Source organism: Leucopleurus acutus (assembly GCF_964270905.1).
Source record: "Leucopleurus acutus genome assembly, chromosome: 20".
Taxonomy (NCBI): domain Eukaryota; kingdom Metazoa; phylum Chordata; class Mammalia; order Artiodactyla; family Delphinidae; genus Leucopleurus; species Leucopleurus acutus.
This window is the reverse complement of record NC_139162.1, coordinates 56,223,485-56,241,153: the sequence shown is the minus strand read 5'-3', so window position 1 is coordinate 56,241,153 and position 17,669 is coordinate 56,223,485. Positions and strand designations below refer to the sequence as shown.

At 52.8% G+C, this 17,669-nt stretch overlaps 1 protein-coding gene across 1 annotated transcript; it reads left to right on the top strand.

The window, feature by feature from the left end:
• The first annotated feature begins 6,389 nt into the window (after positions 1 to 6,389).
• ZNF579 (zinc finger protein 579) lies at positions 6,390 to 9,512 on the top strand. The gene is made up of 2 exons (XM_082862538.1): positions 6,390 to 6,451; positions 7,433 to 9,512. Exon 2 carries the CDS (start codon positions 7,435 to 7,437, stop codon positions 9,124 to 9,126), a length of 1,692 nt encoding a protein of 563 aa, XP_082718664.1. The 5' UTR covers positions 6,390 to 6,451; positions 7,433 to 7,434; the 3' UTR covers positions 9,127 to 9,512.
• The last annotated feature ends 8,157 nt before the right edge of the window (positions 9,513 to 17,669 follow it).

The window sequence follows — 17,669 nt, the reverse complement described above, 5'->3', positions numbered from 1 at the left end:
GGTGAGCCCAAGATGAATTCTGGAGGTGGAATGTGAGAGCGTGTGTTGTGTGTGCGCCTGCGTAATGAAAAGGGAGGCATGGGGGCAGGGCTGGGAACTGGTTGCGTGGTGCTGCTTTGTATTAAGACCAGAAAACGGAGACAGAACAAGTTCGGGTGGAGGCTAGAGGGGTCAGGAGTTCCATCTTGAGCTTCTTAAATTTGAGACGCTTGGGAGATTGGCATGCTCTAATAAGGCTGAAGATGTCCATATGACAAAGATAGGCACGAATCCTAGAGAAACTCATGTTCACCTGCACCAGGAGACTCATAAGAACATTCACAGCAGCAAAATGTATAGCCCTGAACTCAGAACAACTCAAATGTCCATTGGTTTGGGCTGAATGTTTGTGTCACCCCAAATTCATATGTCGAAATCCTAATGCCGGGACTTCCCTGGTGGCGCAGTGGTTAAGACTCCGCCTGCCAATGCAGGGGACATGGGTTCGAGCCCTAGTCCGGGAAGATCCCACATGCCACGGAGCAACTAAGCCCGTGCGCCACAACTACTGAGCCTGTGCTCTAGAGCCTGTGCACCGCAACTACTGAGCCCGCATGCTGCAACTACTGAAGCCCGTGCACCTAGAGCTCATGCTCCGCGACAAGAGAAGCCACAGCAATGAGAAGCCTGCGCACCGCAACAAAGAGTAGCCCCCGCTCGCCGCAACTGGAGAAAGCCCGCGCGTAGCAACCAAGACCCAACGCAGCCCATAAATAAATAAATAAATAAATAAATAAATAAATAAATAAATAAATAAAAGAAATCTTAAGGCCCAATGTGATGGTACTTGGAGGTGGAGCCTTTGGAAGGTGCTTAAGTCAAGAGAGTGGAGCCATCATGAATGGGATTAGTGCCTTTATAGAAGAGGCATCAGAGAGACCCCTAGCCCCTTCCACCAGGTAAGGGCACAGCAAGAAGGAACGCCTGTGAACAAGGAAGAGGACCCTCACCAGAAGGTGACCGTGCTGGCACCTTGATCTTGGACTTCCCAGCTTCCAGAAGTGTGAACAATACATTTCTATTGCTTATAAGCCACCTGGTCTGTGGTATTTTGTTATGGTAGCCCCAACAGATTAAGACATTCATCAACAATACAGTGGATAAATAAATGATGGTATATTATGCCATAGAATACTATGCAGCAAGAGAACGAATGAGTACAGATGCACAAAATTACATGAATGAAAGTTACAAAGAAGCTGGACGCAAGAAACCAGGTACATAGAGTACCATTCCATTTCTATAACATTTAAGCGAGCAAAACTAAACTGTAATATTGTTTAGGATGCCTTGTGGATGTGAGCCATCTAGAAGAGCAAGGAAAACTTTTTTTTTTTCATAAAACTCAGAACAGTGGAGTTGGATGGGTTAAATTCGGGATGGGACATGGTGGAACCTTCTATGGGCTGTGGGGTGGCTGCCAACATTCCGTTTCTTAATCTGGTGATTATTTTATAATTATTTGTTAAATTGTGCGTTTTTATCGTGCCCCTTTCATCTATACGTCTTATATTTCACAAGGAAAAACATTTAAAGGAGGGAGATAAGTTTGGAGGCAAACAAGTAAGAGTTTGGCATTCAAGGAAGACATTTTTGCCTGGAGATCCACAATTGCCCATTTGAAAAGGCTCCAGGTCGGCCCCTGGGAACGCTCAACCTTGGAGACATTCCTCTCCACTCTGCCACCAGTACACAGGAAGGGGGATCAGACTCACCCCTTTGCGGGGGGGGGGGAATCCTTCGCGTTGGAAAAACAAGACCCGCCTCCTTAGATATAGGTGCCGCCCCCAGGGACAAGACCTGCCCACTTGGAGACTGGCTCGGCCTCCAGAGCTGAGGGCCTGGAAAAGTGCCAGGGTTGTCATGGAGATGGCCGCCAGGCAGTGGGGTGATGAATAGGGACCTCCTGCCTACCTCACCTCCACTCCAATCCTTTCTCTTCTGAGAGGGTAGCAATAGGGATTCGTCCCCTTTCCCGAGTGTCTCAGTGCCAGGTGGTGGGCTGGACCTCGTCCCCAACTCGTGGCCGCATCTTATCAATGTGCTAATTGAGGCTCGAAGGCAGAGGGGGAGGATTTTACCCTGGGGGTGAGCTCAACCGGTCCAGAGCATCAGTTACTAGCCAGACGCTGGCGACTCCGACGCCTCTGTGGGCAGAGCTGACTCTCACATGCGGACAGGTGGAGCCAGCCACCCGCACCGCCCGCTCACATCTGATGTGATGCGCTTCGCATCTCCCCACCACGTCAGTCTTCTCCCCTTCCAGGGCGCCCCCCACTCCAAAACCTGAGGCCCTCACTCCTCCTCACCCTTCGTCCCTCTTTATTCACCCACAAATACTGCTTGATATGCGAGGCTTGCTGAGGGTAGAGCAGTTACACAGGCGAAGCCTGGCATATAAACTCCCTGGGAATTTATATTCCATGTGGAAGGGGAAACAGGCAAAATAGGAAAAGTAGCCTAATGTTTGCAGTAAGTACAAAGTTGAAAATTAGGGCAGAGCAAGGACTAGAGGGTGTCAGGAAGGCTATTTTATTTTTATTTATTTATTTATTGGCCGTACTGCGCAGTTTGTGGGATCTTAGTTCCGCCACCAGGGATGGAACCCATGGCCCCTGCAGTAGGAGCGCGGAGTCCTAACCACTGGACCGCCAGGGAATTCCCAGGAGGGTTGTTTTAGGTAACGTGAACGGGACAGGTGTCTCTGGGGAGATCTGTAAGAAATGAGGGAAGTACGGGAAAAATTATGGAAAGCTAGGAGAAGGACATTCCAGGCAGTGAACTGCACGTGCAAAGGCCCCGAGTCCGAAAGAGCAGAGAGGGCAGTGTGGATGGAGCAGAGTGAAGCAGAGGGAGAAAGACAGGAATCCGTGAAGGGAGCTTCCAGGGTTCAGACGGTAGGGCGTGGGGTGCAGATGAGGAAGGTGGGGAGGAAGAGGTGAGAGCCACGGGACGGTGTTCAGCACAGGAGCGAAGTGATGTGATTTCTAGGTGCCGGAGACTGCACGCGAGGGAGGCGGGGGGCCGAAGCAGGGAAGCCAATGAGGAGGTGGAGGCGGTGGGAATGGCATCCAGGAGGGCAGCCCTGAGCCAATCAGCGCCAGGTCCCGCCCCCTGCCCGAGGCCGGCCCCGCCCAGGCCCCCCATCTCTCACCTGGACCCGGGCACCGCCTCCTTCCTGCTCCCCGCCTCGGTCTCCCCTGCATCCGGCCGGGCCTCCTCGCGGGTCCCACAGGAATTTCTCTAAAACACTAATCGGATCATGTGACTCTCCAGCTTAAAACCTTTTCAATGGCTTCTCAGTACACTCGGAATGCGTCCAGCATTCAGCCTGGACTAGGACGCCGGACATAGTTGCTCGTGCAGCTCCGGCCTCTCTCCACCACACTGGCCGCCTTTGATGCCCCAATCCAAGGCCCCAAATCTCCCCCAGGGCATGATCCCCACCTCTGCCCACGCCTACACACACATATAACACGCTGATCTCTCTGAAATTTCTTTCCCCTCAACCTCATTGCTGAATTCGTTTCTTTCATTTAGGAAAAAATATATATTAAGTCTTCAAAATATAGATAATAAAATAGTAACACACTCACACACCCTAGGTATATACGCAAAAGAACTGAAAACAGCCATTAAAAGAAAAACTTATACATAACAAATGTTCATAACAGTACTGCTCACAATAGCCAAAAGGTAGATACAACCCAAGGTCCATGAACAAATGAATGGATAAACAAAATACAGTATACCCATACAGTGGAATATTATTCAGCCATAAAAAGGAATGAAGTGCTGCCACACGCTACAATGTGGATGAACCTTGAAAACATTATGCTAAGTGAAAGAAGCCAGTCATAAAAGACCTCATACTAGATGACTTAATTGATATGAAATATCCACAGAAGACAAACCCAAAGAGACAGAAAGACGATTATTTGTTGCCAGGAGATGGGGGGAGAAGGGAATGGGGCATGACAGATTAATGGATCCGGGTTTCTGTTTGGGGTGATGAAAAAGTTCTGGAACTAGATAGTGGAACTAGTGAATTTTTCTTTGTTTTTGTTTGTTTTTGTTTGCTTTTGGCCACCCTGTATGGCAGGAGGGATCTTAGTTCCCCTATCAGGGATCCAACCCGTGCCCCCTGCAGTGGAAACGCAGAGTCCTAACCATTGCACAGCCAGGGAATTCCCCTCGAGAATGTACTTAATGACACTGAGTTGTACACTTCAAAATGGTTAAAATGGTAAATTTTATGTTACATGTATTTCAACAAATAAAAAGTATACACACACACACCCATATATTGACTACCAGTTTTATTAAAACATAAGAGGTACACCTGACTCCATAGACCTTCCCCCCTCCAAGATGATTGCCTCTCCCTTCTCAAAGGTAACCCCTACCCCAAATTTGGTGCTTATTGTTTCCATGGATGTGTTTAGACTTCTGCTCTATATGTATATGTCCTTAAAAATGTAGTATTATTGACCAGATGTTTTGAAAAATCATGCTCCTCACCATAATTTCTCCCATCTCTTTGTGAAATGCAAAGACTTAGACTCACTACTTTGAAACCTCTCAGCACCTCACTTTACTGCTCTGTGAAATGGGAGAATGTTACGCACTTCTTAACGTAAGGAGGAACAAATGGGCTTGTATTTGTAAAGCACTTACAAGAGTAAGCTATGATTTATTTTCATTGTATTTATTTTTTTTTTTTTTTTTTTTTTTAAATTTTTTTTTTTTTTTGTGGTACATGGGCCTCTCACGGTTGTGGCCTCTCCCGCCGCGGAGCACAGGCTCCGGACGCGCAGGCTCAGCGGCCATGGCTCACGGGCCCAGCCGCTCCGCGGCATGTGGGATCTTCCCGGACCGGGGCACGAACCCGTGTCCCCTGCATCGGCAGGCGGACTCTCAACCACTGCGCCACCAGGGAAGCCCTGTATTTATTTTTATTATCCCCCATCATTTGTTTCTTTTTCCTTTACTTTGTTAAGTATGAAACACATTCACGTGGTTTCAAATTCCAAAAGTATAAAAGGGCAGAGCGTAGTAAGTTTCAGTCCTGGGAGTTAGAATGTTGCCAGTTTCTTCTCTCTCCTTCCAGTTCTCCCAGACACAACCCGCTGATAAGTGCAGACAGAACAGGCTGCAGGCTGTGCTCCACCTTCCGTGTTTTCTCCGTTATCATTTGGAGCCTTTCCATGTTTTTACACAGTGAGGTTAACCTCTTCATTCTTTTTTTTATGGACACATAGCGTTCTGCTGAGTAGATCAATCACGATTTATCACTCAAATCTCTGACCGATGGGCAGGTAGCTCATTTCCTGTCTTTCGAAGTCATGCACAATACTGCAACGATTAACCTGGTACAGACACCGTTTGTGGCATGTTTCTGAGTAGAACTATCAGAAGAATAGTGTCTGTGTTGGTATATTTCTCTCCCATTTCCATTTGCCTCCCGCTTCCCATTCCTAACCCTCGGCTTTCATCCTGCAGGTTTCAGCGGAAACATCGTTGCCTCCAGGAAGCCTTCAGGGATCACTCTCACTCAGTGTTGTCTCTGCTCCCTGTAATCGCACTGCATCCTGCTTCTGGCTTTAGAGCACACTCTCCAGAAGGGCCATTGGAGCTGTGTTTGTCTGCCTCCTCTGCCAGACCCTGAGCTCCCTATGGACAGGGTCCAGCGGCCTCTGTCTTTGCCACTGCAGCTCCAGCACCAAGGACAGAGCTAGAACATAGTAGGTGCTCAGTTAATATTGGTGGCTTAGGATCGAGTGAATATATGCTGCAAAATGAGTAACTGGTCTCTTAGGGTCAAGTGGATATACGCGGGGTTTATCACAGAGGAGGAGACTGAGGCTCAGAGAAGGGAAAGTCGCTTGCTCAGGCACCCACGTGAAGGCTGCTGTCAGGTTTTAGTCCGGATTGCCGGTACTTTCCCTGAAGCCTCTGTCACTGCCTCATTCATCTCCTTTCCCGGCCACCCCTCTCGCCCAACACAGTGCCTGGCACAGACAGGACCTGATAAATGTGTATTTGTTGAAGGAATGAATGAATATGTGTGTCTGTTGGGGAGGGGAAGAAGGGGGGCCGGACCCAGCCCCCTCCTCCCTCGAGAGCCCAGAGGACGGGGCCCCAGCCCCCTCCCCTTACAGAACCCAGGAGTCCAAGCCGCGCCCCCCTCTCCGCCCCCTGGCTCTCCTCCTCCACCATCTTCCGGCTTCCCAGCCAGTCTTTCCTCTCTCAGGCTCGGACGAAAAGCCGGGTTTCCGGGGGGAAGGCTTAGGCGGTGACACCGAGCCCAGCCTCCTCCACCCCCCACCACGCTCGGGGCCCTCCCTCCCTGCCACCACCATCCGCGCTCGGCCGGCCGCGGGGAAGGAAGAAAGGAGCAAAGGAGGCGGAGGTAAGAGCCGGGCGCCCACTCATCGGGGCGAGCCCCAGGCCCCGGGCTCAGAAATCTGCAAGGCCTCGGCCCGCGGCCCCAGTTCTGCAGATCATGCCTGCGGGGAACCAAAGGCTGGGCCCAGCGGGGAGACCGCGGCCCCCCCTTGGAGACCTAGGGCTCCCGACCCCCAGCAGCCTTCCTCGGGGGCGTGTGTGGGGGTCCAGGGCCCTGGCCCTCAGCCTCCTCCTCGCTGGAGATTTCGAGCAGCTGGGCCCCCAGCCCCCTCCTCTCCCTTGTCTTGGGGGCTCAGCCCCCTCCCCCCAGCCCTGTCCACCACTGGGACCCAGGAATCCATACCCACCACGTACAGAAGTCTAGAGGCTGGACCCCGGTCATCTCCCAACCCCCCCACACACCCCCAACCTCAGCGCCCGGGATCCCGCCCCTTCCCTCCCTAGCCCCCTCCCTGCCCAAGAGTCTGAGCCCTCCTACTCCCGGCCTCTCCCAGACTCTGGCGACTGGGCACCCACACTCCATTTCCGGGGCCTCCCGATTTTGAATCCCACCCCCTCCACTCCGGCACCAAGGGCTGTTTCCCAGCCCCTCCCCATACGTCCCAGTGGGGCCCCTGGAGGAAAGGCAGTTCACTGACTTTGTCTGCCTCTGTCTCTTCTACTGTCTCTGTCTTGTTCTCCCTCCCTCCACCCTGCCATGGTTCCTCTGATCTCTGTGTTTGCACCATCTCTGCCTAAATCTCTTTGTTTTCTCTTCATCTCTGTCTCTGCTGGGTGTCCCCATCTCTCTCTCCTGCTTTCTGCCTCTCACCATCCTTTCTGTTTCTCCTGGTCTCTACCTCTCATCTCGGCCTTTTTCGTCTGTCTCGCCTTCCCTTGCCCGGCTAAATATCTGACCCTCTCTGTGTCTCCTTGTCTGTCTCCTTGTCTCTCTCTGCACCCCCCTGCCTCCCCAAATCTCCACCTCTCCCCTATCTCTTTACAGGCATGGATCCGCAGCCTCCTCCACCAGCCCAGGGCAGCCCACCTCACCGTGGCCGGGGCCGGGGTCGTGGCCGAGGCCGTGGTAGAGGCCGAGGCCGTGGCAGGGGGGGTGCTGGAGCTCCTCGGGCGCCCCTGCCCTGTCCCACCTGTGGCCGCCTCTTCCGCTTCCCCTACTACCTCTCCCGGCACCGGCTGAGCCACTCGGGCCTGCGGCCCCATGCCTGCCCCCTATGCCCCAAGGCCTTCCGCCGGCCTGCCCACCTCTCGCGCCACCTGCGTGGCCACGGGCCGCAGCCCCCGCTGCGCTGCGCCGCCTGCCCCCGCACCTTCCCTGAGCCTGCCCAGCTCAGGCGCCACCTGGCCCAGGAGCACGCGGGCGGCGGGGTCGAGCTGGCCATCGAGAGGGCAGCCAAGGAGGCGGCCGGGTCCGGCTGGAGCCCGCAGGACAAGGGCGCCGAGCAGCCCACCTCTGCAGCAGCGGGCGCCGCGGAGGAGGAGGCAGAGGCGGCGGCGCGGCCTGAGACGTGGTCCGCGGGGGAGCCGGCCACGCTGGCGGCCGCCACGAGCGCGGAGCCCCGCGAGTCGGAGGAGGAGGAGGCCGAGGCCGGGGCGGCGGAGCTGAGGGCCGAGCTGGCGCTGGCGGCCGGACGGCAGGAGGAGAAGCAGGTCCTGCTCCAGGCCGACTGGACGCTGCTGTGCCTCCGCTGCCGTGAAGCTTTCGCCACCAAGGGCGAGCTCAAAGCGCACCCGTGCCTGCGCCCCGAGGGCGAACAGGAGGGCGAAGGGGGGCCCCCACCCCGTCCCAAGCGCCACCAGTGCTCCATCTGCCTCAAGGCCTTCGCCAGGCCCTGGTCGCTGTCCCGCCACCGGCTGGTCCACTCCACCGACCGCCCCTTCGTGTGCACGGACTGTGGCCTGGCCTTCCGCCTCGCCTCCTACCTCCGCCAGCACCGTCGCGTCCACGGCGCGCTCAGCCTCCTGGCCCCGCTACCCGCGGCGGGCAAGAAGGACGACAAGGTGTCGGGCGGACGGACCTCAGGGAAGGGGCCCGAGGGGGGCGAAGGGGCAGAGTGTGGGGGCGCCTCGGAGGGTGGAGAAGGCGGGCAGAACGGAGGGGATGCCGCCCCGGCCCGGCCCCCCGCCGGGGAGCCCCGATTCTGGTGCCCCGAGTGCGGCAAAGGTTTCCGGCGCCGTGCGCACTTGAGGCAGCACGGGGTAACCCACTCTGGGGCGCGGCCCTTCCAGTGCGTGCGCTGCCAGCGGGAGTTCAAGCGGCTGGCCGACCTGGCCCGCCACGCGCAGGTCCACGCGGGCGGTCCGGCCCCGCACCCGTGCCCGCACTGCTCGCGGCGCTTCTCGCGCGCCTATAGCCTCCTGCGCCACCAACGCTGCCACCGCGCTGAGCTGGAGAGGGCCGCCGCCGCGCAGCAGGCGCTCCAGACCCAGGCCCCGCCGTCGCCCCCGCCGCCCCCGCCGCCCCCCGCTGGCCAGGAGGAGGAAGGGCTTCCGCTGCCCATCGCACACATCAAGGAGGAGCCGCCCTCCCCGGGGACCCCACCTCGGCTGCCGCCGGCACCCCCCGTCTTCCTCAGCGCCTCCTGTTTTGACAGCCAAGACCACTCAGCCTTCGAGATGGAGGAAGAAGAGATCGACAGCAAGGCTCACCTGCGCGGATTGGGGGGCCTGGCCTCCTGACCCGCACACCCATCCTCAGCCCCTCCGTTTGACCTCCCGGTTTGCAATATGAAGGAGGGAAGTTGAAGGAGAGGAACCTCCTCTGTGTACCCACCCCTCCCCTTCTAGCCCTCGACACTAAGGAGGGAGGAGGCTGGGCCGCCCCTCCCTCCCCATGGCCCACCCCCAGACCCCCCTGATGCTGGTTAGAAACTGCTCACCCCACTTCTGAAGGCAGGACGCTGATTCAGGAGGTGGGGGACACTGGCCAGAGGGATGGACACTGAGGCGGGGGCCCCCGGCCTGGCTGTCCCCCGTTACACACACTGGACACCATCACCTCTTTGGAACTGCCAGACCCTATGGGGGGTCCCCAGTGAGCAAAGGTCTGTCCCTGTCCCTTTGTCTGTCTGTGAATAAATGTGAGTTCGTGGAACTGGAGAGAGTGGGGCTGTCTGTGGGAGTGAGGGCTGGCTGAGGGCATCTGGGTGAGCAGGGGTGTGTCCACCAGGCTCGGAGCTTGGGTTCAGAGCGGGAAGGATGCAGAGAAGCACGTCAGGGACCATGGGGCTCTCAGCCAAGCAGGAAACTCACAAGAAGCAGGAGTGGAAGAAGGCAAGCTGCCACCTGCCCTGGGCATCTTCAGGGATGCCTACGTGGAATCCATCATTTACCAGACACAGTGCTAGGCCCCACAGAAAGCCGCACTGGGAGCGGCTGGAATTGCAGCTCTGCACAGCCTGATACGGTTTAGCTGCTAGCCCCTGGCGGCTGTTCCCAGTGGAGAACAATATCAATACATTTACAATAAATTAAAATGAAATAAGATTAAAAGTTCAGTTCCTCGGTCACACTGTTTCAAGTGCCCAGTATCCCCCTGTGGCTGGTGGCTACGCTGTTGGACAGCACAGATCTAGAACATTCCACATCGCAAAAAGTTCCACTGGACCTTGCTGCCCTAGGTAATAAACCAATCTGCAACATAACATCAGGTATTGGTAAGGGCTTCCAAGAAAACTACAGGGCACTGTGAAAAGGGAGCCCGTGGGGAGGGCGGGGCCTCTGGGGAGATGACATCTGACATTTGACCTTCAAAGAACCAGGTGGAGGGGCGGGAAGAGCAGGGGCAAAGGCCGTGTGTGAGGTGGTTGGGTGCTACATGTTTGAGAAACCGCAAGGAATTGGTGGTGGGTTGGGGAGCATCGTTTTCTACATATCCTCCAGGTGTGTGTGTGTGTGTGTGTGTGTGTTTAACCCATTTGTTTAGGTCCTAGTAGTGGGGCGGGTGGGGGGGGAGGATGTCTCCAAGCCAATCCTCCTTAAACTTCTCTTTCTTCCTGTTGACATCCTGCCTTCCCCAGCTCTCCCTTGCTCTATGCAGATAATGACACTAACTACTTAGGTATCCTGACACCTGTAAGGCCAGGCCAGAGAGGGGTGACATCATGCTTGTTTCCCAGGGCAACAAACCGAGTTGTCTTGGAGGCTCAGGAGGGAAGTTTGCTTCCCTGGTGTGATGAAACACAGGCAGAGGGAGGGCAGGCGGGAAGCTGGAAAGAGGGCTGCTGAGAGTCAGGGAGGGGAGATGATGACCACCCAGAGCTTTGCAGAATTCCCTCTGTCCAAGAGGTAACGAGACACATCTTAGCCGAGCCCTTGGAACGGTGCCTGGCACGTAGGAAGCACTCAACACATGCTAGCCTGTTTGATCAGCCCTGTGTTCACTACCACCCAGTGCTGGATGCTGGGGGCAAAGACCAGCTGAGCACCTGCCCTCACGGAGCTTACAGACCAGTGGGGAAGACGGATAAGAATCAAATATTGGCACAAATAAATTAGGGTTTCCAAATGAGCCTATGCACTAGATCCTACAGGAATCTGTAACTTAACCTTGGGTGTTGGGGAGAAGGGGGGCTGGGCTATGCTTTCTTCACAGGCCAGCCACCTCCCCCCCCCCCAAGAACCTTCAGTGGCTCCCTATTACCACATCCGAATGTGGGCCAGAAAACTTTTCAGCACAATCGCATGGACAGAACTCATTGAGGGAGACGTTTATACAGCCCCATTTATAGAAGGGGCAAACTGAGGATTAAAGCTAAGAAGGCACTTGTCCTACTTCTGTGATCACTAATAGGAACTGAGTCCTTCGTATTAAAGGGTTGCTTTGGGGAATTCCCTGGCGATCCAGTGGTTAGGACTCCGCACTCTCACTGCCGAGGTCCCAGGTTTGATCTCTGATCTCTGGTCGGGGAACTAAGATCCCACAAGCCGGGCAGCACAGCCAAAAAAAAAAAAGGTTACTTTGTGGAAAGAGCTGAAGACAATGGTTGGCACCTGGGAGGAAGTTTTTGCTGTTGTTGCTTTGTTATTATTATTCTCCCAGGTTGCTATAAATATGATCTCAGGGAATCCTAGTTCTTGATGGGAAACATCCTCACCATTTTCCAGAGGTGGAAACAGCGCTCAGAGCGGAAATCTCTTGTCCAAAATCCCATAGCTAGGAACTGGTGGACACAGGATTTGAACCTAGGCTGGACCAGCTCCATGCCCTGAACCCAACATCAGGCCCATGTGACCTTCACAATCAGCTCCCAGCCACACAACCCACCTTTCCAGCTCCACCCGCACACACACACACACATCCTGGTCTCCAAGCCCCAAGGCAACCCCTGCCACTACAGATTTGCCCACCACCTTCCCCCACCCCATACGCTTCCTCAACCTTGACATGCCACATCCGAAGAGAAACATTCCTAGAACAAAATACAGAACTTATGGCAAGAAAAGGGCCTTAGAGATGGAGCCCAGTTCTCCCATTTTGCAGATAAGAAAACTGAGGCCCACGTATGTGGGACAGGCACAGGAAATGGTAAAATAACCAAGTAGTTTGTATTATTATGAAGCAACAGTAGTGGTGTTCATGAATCTAACCCTATTGCTTGTCTTTCCCTGTGGTGAGCATCTTACACGGACGATCTCAACACACTTGTTAATAATAATACAAGATACATTTCTTGAGTATTTACCCTACATCTCTTTCTGAGGGGATTTACGTGGATTAGCTCACTTAATCTTCGCCTCATTAGATAGATACTATTATGAGCTCTGTTTTTTTCTTCTTAAGCAGCTTTGTTGAGGTATCATTTACATGCCACAGAACTCACTCATTTTAAGTGTACCATTCAATGATTTTTAGTAAATTCACAGGATTGTGCAGCTATCACCACAATCCAATTTTAGAACATTTCCATCACCCCAGGAAGATCTCTTGTGCTCATTAATCGTCACGTCCCGTTTCCACCTGCAGTTCCAGGCAGCCGCTAAAGTACTTTCTGGAGATTTGCCTTTCTGGACATTTCATAGACATGGATCCTATCTGGCCTCTTTCACTTAATGTCTTCAAGGTCCATCCATGTTGTAAATTGTAACAGCACGTCATTACTTTTATGGCTGAATAATATTCCATTATATGGACAGACCGCATTTTTTTTTTATCAGTTCATCGTTGATGGGGGTTTGGGCTGTATCTACTCTTTGGCTGTTATAAATAGTGCTGCTATGAACATGTGTGTACAAGTCTTCCCGTAGATGTATGCTTCTGTTTCTCTTGGGCAGATTCCCAGGAGCGGAATTGCCGTAGTGTGTGGGAAGTTTACAATGAACTTTTTAAGAAACTGCCAGACTATTTTCCACTTACCATCCCACCAGCATGAGGGCTTCCCAAGGGGGCTCCATTTTCCTGAGAAGGAAACTCAAGTACAGAGATGTGAAATGACTTGCCCAAGGTCACACAGCTAGTAAGTAGCAGATCTGGATAAAAACCTGGGCATTGTGGTCCCAAAGCCTGTGCTCTTCTTTTTTTTTTCTTTTTCATTTTCCAGTTCTTTTTTTATTGAGGTAAAATATAACATAAAATTTACCTTTTTTAACCATTTATGTGTACAGTTCAGTGGCATTAAGGACACTCCTATTGTCCTGTAACCATTACCATCCTCCATCTCCAGAACATTTTCATTGTCCCCAACTGAAACTCTGTCCCCATTAAACAATAATAACTCTCTATTCCCCCTCCATCTGGCCCCTGGCAACCACCCTTCTACTTTCTGGCCCTATGAATATGACTACTCCAGGTATGCAAAGAAAAACTCTTCTGTTTTTCTTCTCTACTCTCCTACAACACTACTCATGGAATACTTCACCTCTGACACTTCCGGTCACCAAATGTGTGTGTGACATTTGGTCACACATCAAGCAATTCTGCAGCAAAGCTGGGTGTCTACAGCTCGGTTCAGTTCTGACACTGTCTACCTGCGGATGATGTCAGATCCCACAGATGAAGGGGTCAGTCCCGCAAGACGGCATCTTCCCTCCCCAATTTCAGACACAATCAAAGTCTGGGTTGTTACCCATGCCAAAGCCTGTGCTCTTAACCCCTTATACAAGGATTCACCCTAACCTTGTTCACTCATCATTCATTCATTCATTCATTGAGCAACATGTGCTTACAGGTAGGAGACACATCAGTGGACAAGCAAACAAGGTTACATTCTGGTAGGGGATGCAGATAAACAAATATACTTAGGACATCAATTCAACAAATACTTACCGAACTCCCACTCTGGGCTGGGCACCGTCCTAAGTGTTGATCGTCCACCGGCTAATGAAACAGACACAAATCCCTCCCCACGTGGGGCATCCATCCTGGTGGGCAGAGACAGACATGAAAACACAGTGAGCAAGTGATGAAGCATCTTGGGAGGGGATGATGCTGTGGAGCAGGGTGATGCAGGACAAGGTGGGGGTCGGGTGGGAACTGCAGGCCTGTCCAAACAGGAGCCAAAGGGGGGAGCCTCGCAGATAACTGGGGATGTGTCCCAAGGGAGGTGCACAGTGCATCCACAGGTCCTGAGGTGGGAATGTGACCAGCATGTTCAGGGTGCAGAGAGGCCAGCCTGAGTGGAGGGGGGGATGGGGGTCCAGATCCAGTAGCAACTCGAAAAGACTCTGGTTTCTTCTCCAAATGAAATGCAGACAGAGGGACTTCCCTGGCGGTCCAGTGGTTTAAAACTTTGCCTTCCAATGCAGGGGGTGCAAGTTCAATCCCTGGTTGGGGAGCTAAGATCCCACATGTCACACGGCCAAATAAAACAAAACATAAAACAGAAGCAATATTGTAACAGATTCAATAAAGACTTAAAAAATAAATTGTCCACACCAAAAAAATCTTAAAAAAACAAAAACAAAAACAAAGAAATGCAGACAGAGCCCCAAAGGGATTCATCAAGAGACTGGCATAATTTGACTTGCCTTTTCCCTTTTTTTTAAAAAAATATTTATTTATTTATTGGGTTGTGCCAGGTCTTAGTTGTGGCATGCAAACTCTTTTAAATTAAAAAAATTTTTATTTTTGGCTGTGTCGGGTCTCAGTTGCTGTGCGTGGGCTTTCTCTAGTTGCGTCGAATGGGGGATACTCTTCGTTGCAGTGTGTGGGCTTCTCATTGCAGTGGCTTCTCTCGTTGCAGAGCACGGGCTCTAGGCGCGCGGGCTTCAGTAGTTGTGGCTCATGGGCTCTAAAGTGCAGGCTCAGTAGTTGTGGCGCACGGGCTTAGTTACTCCACGGCATGTGGGATCTTCCTGGACCATGGATCTAACCCGTGTCCCCTGCATTGGCAGGCAGATTCTTAACCACTGTGCCACAAGGGAAGTACTCCATCTTTTTAAAAATAAATAAATTTTACTATCTAGAGCCGTTTTAGGTTCACAGAAAAACTGAGTGGAAATACAGATGGTCCTCATCCATCTATCCTTTAAAAATTCATTTCAAAGCAATTTGCAAACATTAGACCACATCACCCCTAAATACTTCAGCATGAATAACATAACAAGATATCAAATATTTATTGAACCTTCTTGTCCTTGATAAAATTTAAATTCCGTGAAATGCATGCCTGAGACCTTACCATCTGATGAATTCTGAGAGATACAGAACACCTGAGTAGCACAAATTCCTCTCCTGATTTAACAGATTCCCTCTGGCTTCTTTTTGGAGGACAGACTGGTGGAGAGTGGGAGCAGAGGTCCTCTTATGCCTGCCTGCCTTTCTCCTTCAACAACCTTTTTCTTTTAGAATCGTTTTTAGATTTACAGAGAAGTTGCTACGATGGTCAGAGCCGTCCTGGGTGCCCCTGACCCAGGTTCCCCGAATGTTATCATGTCCCTACCATCCCAAAGCAAGAAACCAATACTGGCAGATGCAGCCCTTTCCTCAGATTTTACTCACTGTCCCTAATAGCTTTCTGTCCCAGGATCCCACCCAGGACACCACCGTGGGCTTACTTCCTGCCTCCTAAATCTCCACGGGTCTGTGGTCACCTTTCAGGCTTGTCTTGGTCTTTCATGATCCCGACCATTTTGAGGAATCCCTGGAAGAAAGGCCACGCCCACATGCCCAGCGCTCCCGGGCTGCGCCTTACCCACGTGACTATCACTGAAGATGTTAACCTGCCTCACCTGGTGGTTTCCACGCTGTGCAGTGGCCCCCTCCCCGTTCCAGACTCTTACTCTTTGTAAGCAAGTCGCTGAGTTGCAGCCCACATGGAGGGGAGGGGAAGTATCCAGATACACTTTTGGCGAATTCTGTCCCTTCTCCTTACCCTGTTTATTTATCTATTCAATGATTTGTTTGTTTTCTGTGTGTGTTTTGTTTCGTTTTGGCCACGCCACGCATCTTGCGGGACCTTAGTTCCCCAACCAGGGATGGAACCTGTCTCCCCTGCAGGGGAAGCTCAGAGCCCTAACCCCTGGACCGCCAGGGAATTCCCAATCGTTTATTTGTATCCGTATGGATTCACAGACGTTTCTTTTATACTTTGGGTGATAGTCAACTACAACATTATCTCATATAAATAGTTTATATTGTAGTCCCATGTCACAGTATGTATTTCCTTGAAGCCCACCTGTGTTCGGATGCCAGGTACCATCAAGAGCTAGTGAAGCAAGCACTGGGAGCTCAATATCTTGTAATAACCTATAAGGGGAAAGAACCTGAGAAAGAATAGGTGTGTGTGTGTGTGTGTGTGTGTGTGTGTGTGTGTGTGTGTGTGTGTAACGGAAGCACTTTGCTGTACACCTGAAACTAACACAGCATTGTAAATCAACTCTACGTCAGTAAAAAAATAAAGTCAAAACTAAACAGAGAGAGAAGCAGTGCTGAGCAACAAGTGGGAGTTTCTGGCCGGCGTGTGGCGGGAGATGTGACTTCAGCCGGGCGGCCGAGGAGGGCTTTTGAGGAGGGTTTGAAGACTTGGTCCAGAGGAGCTAGGGACCTGAGCACGTGAGGGGCTCTGAGGCTCCAAGGGGACGGCCACCTGCCCGTGGACATCCAGCCACGCAGAGCCACACCCACCTTTCCCAGGCACCGGCCCCACAGCGGTTTCTACCCCCTGTTCCCGGCCCCCTGGGCGGGCAGTTTGGAATTCAGCCTCCGAGGCCAAGTCCCCTTATCTCGCCACGCCCGGCACTGTGCCTGGCACCGACCTGCGCTCCATAAATATTTGCTGCCACTCACCCGGCTGCGCAAGCCCCAGCTGCCCTCCTTTGCCCTCCTCCCGAACCAGCTCTTTCGTCTCAAGGAGGGAGGGGGGTGTTGGTGGACCCCGATGTGGAATCAGGGACGTGACCCACCCAAGGTCACCGGGAGAGGGAGGGCCAGAGAGAGAGCGAGCTGGGCGGCCTCCAGACTTCTAATAATGGGATAAGTTAGCTACTATTTATTGCCTCGCCCATTCGCTGGTGTCAGGCACTTCACACGCATTTTCTGGTTTCATCTCCCCAACGACTCTGCTGGTTCCTAGCGCAGATCAGCTATCTCACCTCGTGGCCTGGGACGGGCGAGCCTCTTTGCCTGGGATGACCCCCTCATCCCTCCTCCAGGAGGCCCACCCTACATCTCATGTTTCTCTAGCGATCCCCTGTCATAGGCCCAGGTAAGATGGCCCCAAGATCCCTGCTCCCTGGGTGAATACACGCCTCTTCCCAATTATTCAGTCAGACGCTGATTTAGGTGCTGCTATGAAGGGACAGTGCAGCTGGAATTGAGGTTCCAAATCTCAGATAGGAACTGGGTCTTCTGTGGGCCTGCTTCATCAGGTGACCCTCCAAAAGAGATGGGGCTCTTCCTGGGAAAAGAGACTCAGAGCATGAGGGGCGTTCTACAGGAGGGAGATTCTCCGTTGCTGGCTTGGAAGGTGGAGGGGATCCCACGACAAGGAATGCAGACAGCCTCTGAAAACAGAGCGGATTCTGCCCACAGCCAGCAAGGAGGCGGGAACCTCCTTGTCTACCCCAAGCAGAGAACCCGGTCAAGCCAGCCTAAGCTCCTGACTCACAACTGTGAGCTAATAGCAGGTGCTGTGTTTGCATTCAGTCTTCGTTGCTGCGTGCGGGCTTTCTCTAGTTGCAGCGAGCGGGGGCTACTTTTCGTTCCAGTGCGAGGGCTTCTCATTGCGGTGGCTTCTCTTGTTGTGGAGCTCGGGCTCTAGGCGCGTGGGCTTCAGTAGTTGCAG